General features: G+C 40.3%; 1 protein-coding gene across 19 annotated transcripts in view; it reads right to left on the bottom strand.

Moving 5' to 3' along the window:
- Nucleotides 1-299: 299 nt before the first annotated feature.
- The window catches only part of ZBTB20 (zinc finger and BTB domain containing 20), a 726,721-nt gene continuing 713,743 nt past the window's right edge, over nucleotides 300-13,277 (bottom strand). For all 19 annotated transcript variants that reach the window (XM_081138873.1, XM_081138863.1, XM_081138860.1 and 16 more), the window contains one exon: nucleotides 300-3,461. In XM_081138873.1, coding sequence (XP_080994999.1) covers nucleotides 3,040-3,461 — 422 coding nt within the window. In that variant the 3' untranslated portion in view covers nucleotides 300-3,039. The remainder of the gene's footprint in view (nucleotides 3,462-13,277) is intronic.

Raw genomic sequence — 13,277 nt, 5'->3', positions numbered from 1 at the left:
TTGACATGGCAAATTAGCATTAAGGCAAATGGGTTTCCTTTGAATTTGAGAAACAGATAGGTAAAGGTGGCTCATAATGGCACCCAAGATCAACTTTTCTGGAGGTATTCTGAATTCTGTCTACTTTGCTAAGATTTAAATAAGAACACTGTTTTAAAAGCTACTGTCAAATAATTGAAAAATATTTCAAAGTGGCTTTTGACCTTTATTTGTTTATAAGATATGCTGAGTGATATCATGTCATTTTCGTCTAGACGAAAAAATTTTTTTTCTTAATGTCAATTTTTTCTTTTGTAGGTTGAATGACTTGTTTTCAAAATATCAAAACAATTTCATGACGTGGTTAATTAACTAACGCTCCCTCTGTTGGTATTACATGGAAATATTAGTCTTACAACATTGCTATTTTAAAAAGAAAAATTAGCAAGAGAAAAATGGGCTTTTTCTTATTTTTCAAGTTGTTTTCTACTAACTTTTAAAACAGGTCAATTTGGACATGCAGTTCTTGGCAGGCCTTCTCTTAGAAATCATGATGGGTGATACTCAACAGTCAATTAACCATCCAAGTCTACATTAAAACGTCTAGCAAAATATTTACTGAGTTAAAGACCACAGGACCAAATCAAACTCACATATACTCCAGCTGCACTAACCATACTAACATCACCAAGAAATTATGGATAAAATCTGATTTAACCAAAAGTCTAAAATACATGGGTGAAACCAATTTAGCCATTACAGAGCTGCTTCCCTTGGAAGACTTCTTTGCTATAGTTTTTGAAAATAAGTTGCTGGAAAAAAAATCAGTTAAAATACAAAATAATTTTGAAACTAAAATACTCTATTGTTTTCTCTTTTAAAATTCTAGTTTGGTGTTTCTGCTTTGTTTAAAGTTTTAATTTCCCCCTTAAGAGTGTTAAAAATATGCCCGGCAATGTAATCACCTTTGGCATGTGTTAGGTTTAAGAATTCCTGTACTTGAGTTGGAACCCCTTCAGGACACTGTCTATAAATAGAAAAATCTCTATTATAATACCTTGATCAGGACCGAGGAGAGAAATCTCAATTAGGAAGAGAGAGTGGCACCTTGGATGATGCAATGGGTAGGTGGCCTTTGAATGATGAATGCTGGCATCTGAGAAATGTTACCTTCTTTATAGCCTTTCCAAAAAGCAAGGGTTAATGAATCAGCTAGAGAATGGTCATCTTATTTCACCCTCTCAACCATGGTGGAAATAGTCGGAAGGTGATATCTGGAAGGAAGAAAGTAATTTTGGCATCGAGGCTTCCTGCTCTGTCACAGGCTTCTGCTACTGTTGCTCTCTGTAGCTGTGAAGGGTGAGGAGCTATGGCGGAGTTCTGTGAGCTCCTCCTCCAGGCTGACCACAAAGGGAAAGAACCCATTTGTCAAGACCTCTAAACTACTAGTGTTTCATCAAAGAAAGCAGTCAAGTCCATAGAAATTCTACAATCATAAGATCTCAATGAACTTCTAGAGAACTAAGAAATCTGTTTCTGAAAGTTAAAGTCCCTCCCATGAAAAAGAACAGAATTCTAAATGGATCAGTTGAAAAAAAAAAAAATTCAGTGGAGCAACCTAGGCTTCCTAAAAGTCAAAGAACTACATATCAAAATACAAAGCAGCAGTTCAAATTACAGCAGGGATGGGCGGGCCACAGAGGCCCTCATCAACCCAGGCAATACTTAAAATAATAAAAATTAAGAAAAATTAAAAAAAATATGAAGAAAATATCCTTCCTCTCTTTCAAATATAACTTTAATTGCCTTTTATTCTTTCTATCTGGAAGCAGTATCGCTAACCTTAACAGTCTTGACTTAACAAAAAATATATATATGTGTGTGAAATAAAATAAAAGAGAAGGGATTGGTGGCAGTGTATGCAAAACCAAAATGGAAAAAAAAATTACTTTTAACAATCTCACTTTTTTTTGTTTTTTTTTTACACAAATACTGTTGTAAATATATTAAAAAAATCGGCATTCTATCTGGTAAACGTCACTTTTGCCCCTCTATAAAATTTTGAATTAAAAAAGCCTCAAGAACTTTTTATTGTCCCCCCCCTTTCATTTCTCTTTCTCTTTCTCTTCCACAAGAATATATCCTGACACTTTTTTTTGTAATTTTTTTTTTGCAAAGATTGTTGGAAATAATCCTTCTCTTGTACCTATAGAAACGTAGGTGCAAACCTCTGATATCTTTGTTTTATCTGCATTCCTGCCTTTCATGAAAGTCCCTCTTGATTGAGCTGAGGCTGTGGCTCAGCGAAGACACTGAATAAATACGATAGCCACTGTTGCTTGATGCTCGTCCAAGTCTTCCTGGCTTCTGATGAACGGGGGGCCTGGAGGAGGTGGGCTGGGGTGTGTGGACAAGCAGAATCTGGGGGAGAAGCCTGCCATTCGCCTTCCCCACATCACCAAACCCACTGCCCCTTCCCACCTCCACAGCCCTTTTATGAAATCAGACAACATGGTAGGTGGAAATCAGCAGGGCCTCTCCTCTGGGTTTTCAACCAGAAGTGAGATTCCACAGTTTTAACTGGTTACTGTGAAGTCCAAGTGGCCAGAATTGTGAAAATGTCCACTGAAACACTGCAAGCGGTGTACTTAAAGACAGTCGGCCTTTTAGATTTCGTTATATATTTTTTGTAGTGCTCTTCACAAGTGAGAAAAAAAACTTTTTTTTTTTAACTTTTTTAAAAAGATTTTTTTGTAAAGAAGGGTTGTATTTAGAGGCCAGTAGCTAGAGATCCAACCAGTGGACCTCTTGAAACACTACCAGGCCTTAAGGCCACCATCCGAGGGAGGCTGGGAAAACTATTCTTCACCCGAGCCTCCGGAAATGTAATGTACCAGCAGGCAAAAAACAGTTCTTCATGTAGTACAAAATGAAACGAAACAAAAACAAAAACAAGAAAGTAAAAACGAAACCGAAACATTTCTTAAATTCTAGTGCCATAGCTTTTTTTTGTTTGTTTCTTTTTTGTTGTTTTGTTCATAAGAAAGAGAAAGATATTACTTATCCGTCAGACACGTGCATCCTCATGTGGTCGTTGAACTGCTCGATTTGGTCAAACTTTGCTGGACAGACGGAGCAGACGTAAGTGGTCCCCTCCGTGCAGGCCACCACCCCCGGGGGGCCAGCGCGGGCTCCCGGGGGTGTGCCCGCGGGAGGGGTCCCGTTGCTGGCGCTGTGCAGGGCCACGTGTCGCTCCAGGAGGGTCTTGTGGGAGAACTTCTTTTTGCAGATGTAGCACTCGTAGGACTTCTCCCCCCGGTGGAGGCGCATGTGCACGTTGAGAGAGCTCTTCTGGGTGAAGCGCTTGTTGCAGATGCTACACTGGTACGCCCTCACGCCTGTGTGTGTCACCATGTGCTTGATAAGGTAATCCTTTAAGGAGAAGGAGCGCCAACAGATGCTGCATTGGTGGGGCTTCTCGCCTGGGGATGTGGGAGGAGACAGCGAGCAGGATGGGGCGAGACAGAGCGGGGGAGGGAGGCAGAAACACAAGACAACAAAGAAACAAAAACAAAAACAAATTAAAAAAATAAGGTCTGATTCGTGAATGGGTCACTCTTGATTGGAAAGATCCAGTCCTCCCTGGCCTCTCATGCTGAGAAACCTTGCTTTAAGGTGATGCCAGGGCAGTCTAGCGTTTCTGTGTCCCTGTGTCGGAAATGGCTTCCTTGGAAAGCTACAAGATATTCCCCACTAAAAGTCTTTAAAGGCTACTTTAAGGGGGTCGTTTTCCTTGTCATCACTAGGGGATTTAACTATGTGTTTACCATTAATGTTATCAAACAAATGTAAGAAATAAGAGAGAAGGAAGATCTTTGGAGACATGGGGTTCTCCACAATCTCTGGGAACTAAGCACAGTGATCACGTAGCTTGGCTCCTTGGTGACACTCTCCATTTTCAGTATTCTATCTTGTAAACCCACTCATGTCTTGATTTTAGGTCTGGCAAATACTGGGCAACATAGGAATGAGCCATTCGGAAGAGTGACACTTTCAATTTTATCTACTTTAGACAGAAATCTTCCTAAAATGTAACTTAAGAGTTAATTGGCTATTCTGTTAATTGACTGCACTGAACTGGCCTTGTCTGGTGTGGAGGGTTGAGTAGGTGGCAAACAGCACGGTGCTCTCAAATGGTCCTGTTCCAGTCCAGGCCCCAACATATGGCCCACTACTCTGACAAATCTCCAAAAGCCTCTGATGTATACAGTCCTGTGTACCTCACTGTGCTCGTGTTGACATAAAAAAAAAAACATATGAAATCACTCTGCAGACCACCAAGTGTGGTGTGGGAATACTCGCATGGTATTCCTATTACAACACTATTCCCCCCCCCCCATTAAATGTTTCCATATGCTTTTTTTGACCTCTTGGGTCAATTTTAAAAATAGTTTTCTCCTTTAATCTCAGTCTGTTGGCTGAAACTCTTCTTTCTCCTCAGTTTACTGCTTTGGTTTGCTGTTGACTTAAGAAACCAAGCCATCAAGCTTGTTAAAAGCAGTAAGGTAAGTATGAATATTGTCACTGAATGACCACACGAGGTGCTCTGCTCTAAGTAACATCCATAGGCCTGTGACATCTCTGGATAAACAGAGACTTGTTTTTTGTTGGTGCTGTTTGTTTTCAGCTCTGCTCTTGACAGGTGAGATGAACTACATTAAGGTGCTTCCATCTCCCACCTCATTTCTGATTGGCCACTTCATCAGAAAAGAAAGTCCTAGTTCTATGGACGATTCCACAACCCAGCCTAAAGCCCCCAGGGCCTTTGAAGTTCTCTATGGTAATATTTCAACATCTGGACTATGCATCAAGGTAGGAAATCTATTTCTTAAATTTGAGTTAACTTCAATTAAAATATGCGCCTTCTGTTCCCATTCCCCCCCGCCCCCCCACTACGGAACAGAAGAGGTTTGATGTGTCATAGTAATAATGGCCATGAAAACAGTCACCCTGGATTGAGTGTTTACCATACGCCACACTCAGTGTTGGTGCTTTACGCTCTTGATCTGCTTTATGAAACTTTATCCCATCAGAAAGCTTCCTCATTGTGTTGTAAACAGAAAAGAATATGCTTTGAAGCACACGATTGTGAGAAATGGCTGTTTCGTTCAGGAATCACTCCACAAATTTCCTAATTTCATGGACCTTTGAATTTTCTCCTTTACTTATTCACAAACACTTTGGCCTGCCTCCCGTTCCTCTCAACTCCCTTCTGATTTCCTCTCCCTCATTCCCACTAATGGGATAGTCTGATCCACAGGATCACAAGGTTAGAAGAGAAACATTTATTTCACTTTTACACTAATATGAGGGCGTTTCAGGAAGCCTCCTTCCTAAATGAAGCGTTCAGCCCCTGCATGGTGTTTACATAGATACATTTTTTTGAAATGAGAGACTCTAGGAGAGAGAGTCATGCAAGTTATTTTTAGTTGAAACATTTCTGTCAGCTGTAAACATGTTTGGAACTCAAGCTGGTCTTTGCCATCCTGGTAGTCTGGGTACACTCTCTAAAGGCTACAATAGGCTGGCCAACTATCTTTAAAACATGTCCACCTGTCACCTTTCATGGGAAGCATGCCTTCTTAAGTACCAGATGGTATTTTGGCTGCTAGGGAGTTGAAACATTGTCTATATTAGAGAGATCTCACCCTTTGAAACTTTTACCTTCTCGTGTTTTTTCCCTCCAGGCAAGGTCACTGATGAAGGCTTTTTACTTTCACACCCTTCTCATTTGACTTTAAATTGATTCTTCACAGTTGTCATCTTTCCCTTCATAGCACAGATCTGTATGCGCTTTGCATGCACCAAGTGTTGGTTCGGCCATTAATTATCTGTGCAACCCTGGGCTTTCTACGTGTTCTCATCTCTCTGGGTTTGTTTCCCTTCTGAAAGTGAGCAGGACCGAGCACCTGCCATGGTCCTTTGCAGATTCGGTGGTGTTCTGTCCACCGCGGCCCACGCCCCTGAGGACTCCAGTCCCAGCCTTGTCAGTGTATGACTTGAGGGCAACCTGCTTAAATCACTCAATGCATCCGCAGTCCCACATTTTAAATAGTGCAAAGCATCCTGTTCCATTCCCTGCCATGGAAAATGGTGTGACAATTAATGAGGGAAAATGTTTGCAAAGCAAGCACTTGGGAGCCCCTTAAAGGAAAGTGCTCTCAGTAATTATTAAGGTGCTGTGTTGGTGGAGCACAGGCATTCCAGGACTGTCTTACTAAATGGGGTGTATTTTCAGGGTAGTCAGGTGTCCACAACTTTTATTTCTATGTTTGCATTTGAAACAATATGACTCAGTAGAAACACTGTTAATATTTTTCTTTCCTGTTTTTCCCCCCCTGCATATTACCTATAGCGACCCCCAAAGGGCTTTCAGAATTACACATGGCATGATGTGGTCTGCGGACTTTTGCTCTCCGTGAAGAGAAGATGAAGGTAGTGGATGGTTTTCTAGGTGTGAACTTATGGCCAGAAACGGCAAGCCCAGTTCCTTAGATTCAAAGCAAAAAAGCCCACAAAGTACAAAACAGACACTAGAATTTTAATGTGAGGGGGAAGCTCATATAAGCCCCTTAGCTTTAAAATGATCCGTTTTGGGGCTAATCAGATGCAGGAGTCAGATATGAATTCAATTTCCTTGGCTGAGTGACTTGGGCATGTTACTTAACCTCTCTAAGCCTCAGTTTCCTTATCTGTAACTTGAGAATAATACAGTAAATACCTGTCTTGTGAAGGCATTTTGAAAATTAAAGAGATAAGGCACTTAGCACAGAGTATGTGACCATTTTAAGAAAAACTCAACCGTTCCCTTCGGCACAAAGGAACTGACGATAAATGAAACCAAGGGAGAAATGACTGGTGTGGTGTGGGGAAGCCAACCCAGGATTTGAAAAACAGTAGTTTCAGATGATCGATATAGCCGCTACGTAATTCAGAGATAAGGGTATATAGACTGCTCCCAGTTGTATATGCTAATGGAAGAAGTGGTGCCATGAATAAAATGTCAGCAAATGGCACTGAGGATTTCTTAGCAACAACTGAGCTCTGGGGATGGAGAAAGCAGACAGCATGTGAGGAATCTAGGGGGGCAGTGTCCTTTACTGTTCCAAGGGTGGGGGAGTAGTGGACGCATACACTTTCCTCCATCTTTTGGCTCATGCTCTCTAAAGAGCCGCTTTTCAGCTCCTTCTCCTGTGCCAGCACTACCGTGACGGACAAGTGTGTGGGGGGAGGTTAATAGATGCAGAGAGTCTGCCCGAAGTTCAAGTAAAATACATCCTAATGGGCTAAGCCATCCCGATTCTGAATGGTGACCTCTGTCCTGGGGGCTCAGCAAGAGCCCACTAATCCTGCTGATTCTTTCTCATTCTACCCAGGCTTTTCCTGGGTTGCTGGAAGGACACTGAATGCTGTTACCAGGATGTTTTCTGAGCACTGTTTCCACCTCTCTCCTCCAATTTCTAGGTTTCTCCATCATCCGCTCTAGCACAACACCGTCCTCAGGCGAGGGCCCAGAAGACCCAGCCTGGGCGCGGTGAGGGCAGGCATCTTGGAGGGAAGAGGGGGTGCGGCCTGCGGAAGGTGGCTATGGGCAAGGAAAATAGAAGGGGTCCCTGAAATCGCAGGTGCTCTGAATGGGGAAAATCAAGATTGGAACAGAAAGTGGGAAACGCTCAGTGACAACAACGGAAGGGTGTTCAGATGGCATCAGCCTTCACTGACTGAGGGTCTGCGCTCCGCCAGGGAAGTCCCATGGGTGGGGGGGGGCTGCACACCTGAGATCCGGGTGCTGTCAGCCTTCCTCTCGGTTCCGGGGTGCCAACCCAGAGCCAGCTTGGCCTGTGAGGCCTTCTGGTGGGGGAGGGGGATTGCCTATTGGGGACACACTGCATTCACAAAACATCTCTGGCTTGAATGACAACTAAAATATTTTGGTGTTAAGCAGAATTTCGAAGATCTCGGGGAATTTCACCCTTATTACTCAACTTTTCTTCCAACTTTAGGAGTGGGGTAGATATTAACCTCCCCAGAAGGTGGTATCTCCATTAGAGGGGTACAGTAACATCCTGAAGGGGACTCGGCAAGTCAGTAAGACTGAGAGTATGGCCCCAGGGGACAGGTGATCCCCTCCTTCCCCTGCTAACAATCTCCTGCGCCCTGGGTTATGCTGCAGGATGTCTGATGCTGCTACAACACATAACATGGTTGTTCCTAAATGTCTGGTAATGTTACAGCATTTACAGTTAAGTGTTTTTACATAAATTATATTATTTGGTTCTCAGAGCAACCATGTAAAGTAACTATTATTAAGATCTGTATCTTATGTGGCAAAAAGCTGAGGTTCATATTGATTACAGAATTTACCTAAAGTCACTCAGTCAGAAAGTGGTAAAACTAAGGCTTTCTCATTCATACCTGATACTCACTCATTAGTCCACAGCTTGATATAATTAATAGCCCCGTCTCTATTTGAGAATTATCATATCATCTCGATCTCACTATTATTACTCTATTGATGACATTGTTATGTTACTATCATTGCTATAACTATTTATATCAAATTCATGGCTGAAGTTGCCGAGCTTCTCAAAGTAAACAAAATGATCCTATGTGCAGAGGACACTAATGGGCTAAAAACCACTGAATGGGCTGCTGATAAAATAATTCAGAAAAAGACCCAACCACCTACCATTTGTTGGTGAAGGAAACATAAGTAGGAACACAGACACAATATATTCTCTAGCAAATAAAAATGAAAAAGAAGGAAGGGAAAAGAAACTCAAGTCTTGCTGAGAAAATAATGCATTTATGTATAAGTCCCTTGAATTACATTCTCTTGAAAAGCATGCTCACATTTCTGAATGTTCATTCACTTACTCAACAAATTTTTTTAAGCAACTGCATGCACTAACCTATATTCATTTATAGATTTTAAAGCAAAAAGTCCAAAGATTGGGTTTTAAAGAAAAGTTCCACTGGGATAGCACTGCCAGATAAATGATATGACATCCAGTAAAATCTGAGTATCTGATAAACAATGATTTTTTAGTCTAAGTATGTCACAAATATTGCACAAGACAGACTGAAAAATACTATTTATCCAAAATTCAAATTTAACTGAGTTTCCTGTATTTTTGTTTGCTGAGGTTGATAACCCTAGACCTGGTGGTAAATAAATACCCTAAATAGCATCTTGGTCAATCTTATTATTATGTGTGCAATTTTGTTACATAGAGCAGGGTAAGAACAAATAGAACATGGTATCTAAAGCATGTTCACATCCTTGGAGAAGCACTTAAGGTATAAATGTGCAAAGTATTTTTGCATTATTTCTGTGGAGCTATCTTATACACTAAGTAAACCACTCTGGAAACAGACCACTTTTCCTTCTGGAGAAGAACTGTCAGAGAAGAATTCAGTTCCTTCACTGATCAACATTTGTTGAATGTTTGTTTATAAGGTATTATGCTGGGTATATTTGAAGTATAAGATATATATTATCTATCTTTATGTATCTTTTAAAGATATATAATTATATGTAAAGTTGTTTCTGCTCTCACAGAGTTCTCATTCTAATGGGAAGGTGTAAAGATACCCACATGATGATAATACAGGTCAGTCCTGTTACGTGCCAGAAGGGATACTTGTGCCGTGGCACCTGTGCAGTTTGAGGGACTTAGCTCACGTCTCACACGAGAGATTCTTGCTTCCACAATGAAACCAAGTTGTTATCCATTACTCCGGTATACTTTTTCCAAACACATGGATTCTTATGAGTGGAATTTTAGAGAACAATGCTATGTAACAAAAGCGACCAGATGCCATCTTCCTCCTGATCACCTAGCCGTCTAAGGAGGTGACTCTGAATTTGTGAGGCAGGGCTCGTTAAGACAGACGGCTGGGTTGCACCCCCAGAGGTCCCGATGCAGGGCGGGGTTGGGCCGGAGAACCTGCATGCTGCTGGCATGGGCTCGCACTTCCCGAACCAGTTATCTCTGAGTTTTCCCTATTGCTTCCTTTTCATCCACACTGACACTTATCCTTCCATGTCCTCTGTCTTCTCCTTCCATTCCCACTCCTTTGACTTTTGTTTTTTAATCTTGGGAGGAAGCATAGAGGAGTCCTGCTTTGTCCCACTACAGGATGGTTTGTGTTATCTTTGTTTTTTCTCCGATGCTCTTGTTTTCAAATATCTCCTTAACTCTTGGTTTCCTTTCTTACAAATTTTATAAAGATGCAGTAAAGTGAACTGAGAAACTCCTAGAAGAGATGAAGTCCTACTGTGGTTTGTCTGGCAGAAAAAGAGCAATTAGGTGAGAGATTTTCTTTTACTCTTAAAAAAAAAATACTTAAGGAGTCAGAAGGAAGTTCAAGGGAAACCCAAGGAGTATCACATTGCCTCAGCACTTGAATTCCATAGAGGAAGGAAACATGTCGAGAGCTTATTATTTAGAGATTGGATATAGAGCAAAGAAACCCAATGTCTCCTAGGAGGAGGGGGTACAGTAATGATGATGATAACCTTGTTAAACATTAAGTAGTACTTTACCTTTTATGAAAAGCTCTCCCATTCATCATACCTTTACAGCTACTCAAAAGGCAGGCAAATTATTATTTCCATTTTAAACTCAAAGAACCGGAGGGTTATGAAATTAAGTGACTTGCGTAAGGCCACAATTAGAGGAACCAAACTCAACCCAAATAATATAATTCCAGTACAATCATCTTTCACTTATGTCCCCACTCTACATTTTAGTATTGTAATAGTTTTGGAATATGCTTTATAACCAGGGCTTCCTTGGTTCTCTAAGTTAGAGCTTTGCGCCAAAGTAAATACAATAGTCTACTTATTTGTCTCAAACACTTCCTCTCAATGAATATGTGGATCATTAACATACAGATACATAGAATTTTACTTGGAATCCAATTTCAAAATTGATTTTCTGCAGTTGTTGAAAGCAAGTATCACTTACATGAAACGGAGCTACTGAAATGCTAAGCCAGTGACCATGCATAGCAGCTGTGATGCCAAGGACCCAAATGCCTTCCCTTTGAGCTCTGTTAATATACTTTATTGGTAGGATTCTTTTTGGTTAGACTATAGATAAGAATACTAAATCCATCCCTATTTTTCCAAGTATCCCCAGTACTTTCTAGAGTCTTTTTAGATCAACATTTAGACTTTTTGCTCTAAATTTTTATCATTTCTGCTGGGCTCCTGTAAAGTTGGGAGGCCCTACTTTTGTGATGTTTTCCCAAGAAATTGGTGAGAACTTTGTTTTGAAATGTAGGCCACAGTGAATCCAGGTCCTGCATTACTTCCATATGATCAGGCTGTGTTGCCTTTTGAAAATCTAGACCAGTTGTTCTTAAACATTGTTAGGTTATGGACTCCTTCAGTCAGACAAAGTCTTGATAGGCAGATTGCCCTTCCAAACTGACATGCCAAATAATTCTGGGGCGAAAGAGAAGAGTGTTGTGTCTTTTAAATGAGGTACTAGAGTGATATATGTACATTATTAATAGTTCTCAGATGTGGCTGTGTTATACACACCAATACAAACACCTTCATAATTTACTAAAGATCCTCACAGTTTACTACATATCTGAAGGCTACACTTTAAGCATTACTTAGAATTATAAAATGAATTTACTTGTAGCTTTTGTATCTATGATGCATAAATGTACAAACCCACTGCTGGTTTTCTTATGGGCAAATCTAGTTATTTGTGTTAACCAACAAATCCTCTGGTGAATCCATTGGATAAATGTGCTTATGCACTACAAAGACAAATTTTAGTAGTACACTGAACCTTTTATGTTGCAGATTTAAAGCCTTATTTTAATATGTGATCTACTAGAATGTGTGAATTTCATCTCTGCTAGGTTTACTGGAAGAGATGCACAGAAGGAGAGAATAAAAATGTTTATTCAAGACCAAGAAAGTCAACTTTGGCTAGGAAGACACTTCCACAAATAGTCTCTTTTCTCCCTTGATCCTTAATTTTATGGTTTATAAGACAGCTATTTAGAGGAGGAAAGAACATAAACTGTATGAGAGTACTCTGTAAACTATAAATTGCCACATAAATAAAAATATTACTATTTGATTAATTTACCAAATAATGATGATATCCATACCACATGGAAAATTTCCTTGATTGGTCTCAGGTTATTAGAGCATTCATGTTCACCCCAAGTAAACATAGTGACTCACCACTACCTGATTTTCTTCCTAAATTCTGTAGTGCATCTGTATGCTCTTTTAGAGGTGTGAAAACTGTCACCTTTAAAAACAACTAATTTGCATAAAGGTAAGTACATGGGTTTACATGATGTCTTGACTTCAGCTGAACTGCAAAGAAGGAAAAGCTCACCTTCAGTAATGTTCTAGTGTAGCTGTTTACTTCTACGTTGTGTACTTTGTCTCAGTGTCTGTTGCTCTCCTTCTCTCTCATTCCCTAATTTAAAATTATCTGCTTTATATCCTAGGCCCTGGCTACTCGTGCAAGGTTGCTTTGAGGATTAATTTGATTTCGTGTATTGTAGTTCAAAACGTAACTTTCCCCTGGCAACTTATTTGTCATTTAATAAGGATATTCTGGAATCAGAGGTTTACCAGAAGAGTGACTGTAATAATAGGAATTTCAAATATGGTGATCACTGATGCAATAGGTATTTTCAGGGGCAAGAGACTCCATATGAAATTATTTCACAAATGTGGTCTCTTATATGGAAGAGCATCCATGGAGTTCTTGCTTCTATGTCTGTCCCATTATGGAGCCAGGAAAGAGCACTGGCTGGGAGGTCAGATCTTAGCTCTGGAGTCACAGGATACTGCAGTGAAACACCATCTTTCCCAACTACTCACTTGATGACTGAACCCCTTCTACAACATTCTTAGGAAATGATCATCCATTCTCTTCTTGAACCCCTCTAATTATAGGAACTCGCTCCTTCTGGAGGCTGTCAATCCCATCTTAGAGCATCTCTGACTGTCAACAATCATTTTATTTAGTTGAAAGAGTCTCCTTACTGTTTCCAGTCATGAGTCCAGTTCTACCTTTTGGAACGAGACAAAACAAGCTTACTCTCTTTCCTCCCAACCATTTAAATAATGTTAATAGTGCTAATAATAGCTATCATTTATAGAGTGCTTATGCACTAGGAATTGTTTTAAGAAGTTTATATTTATTAATTCACTTAATCCTCAAAACAGCATTAAATGAAATATCTAT

Source organism: Miniopterus schreibersii (genome assembly GCF_964146895.1).
Source record: "Miniopterus schreibersii genome assembly, chromosome: 5".
Lineage (NCBI taxonomy): Eukaryota > Metazoa > Chordata > Mammalia > Chiroptera > Miniopteridae > Miniopterus > Miniopterus schreibersii.
The sequence above is the reverse complement of the archived record's forward strand: the minus strand, read 5'-3'. Positions and strand labels throughout refer to the sequence as shown.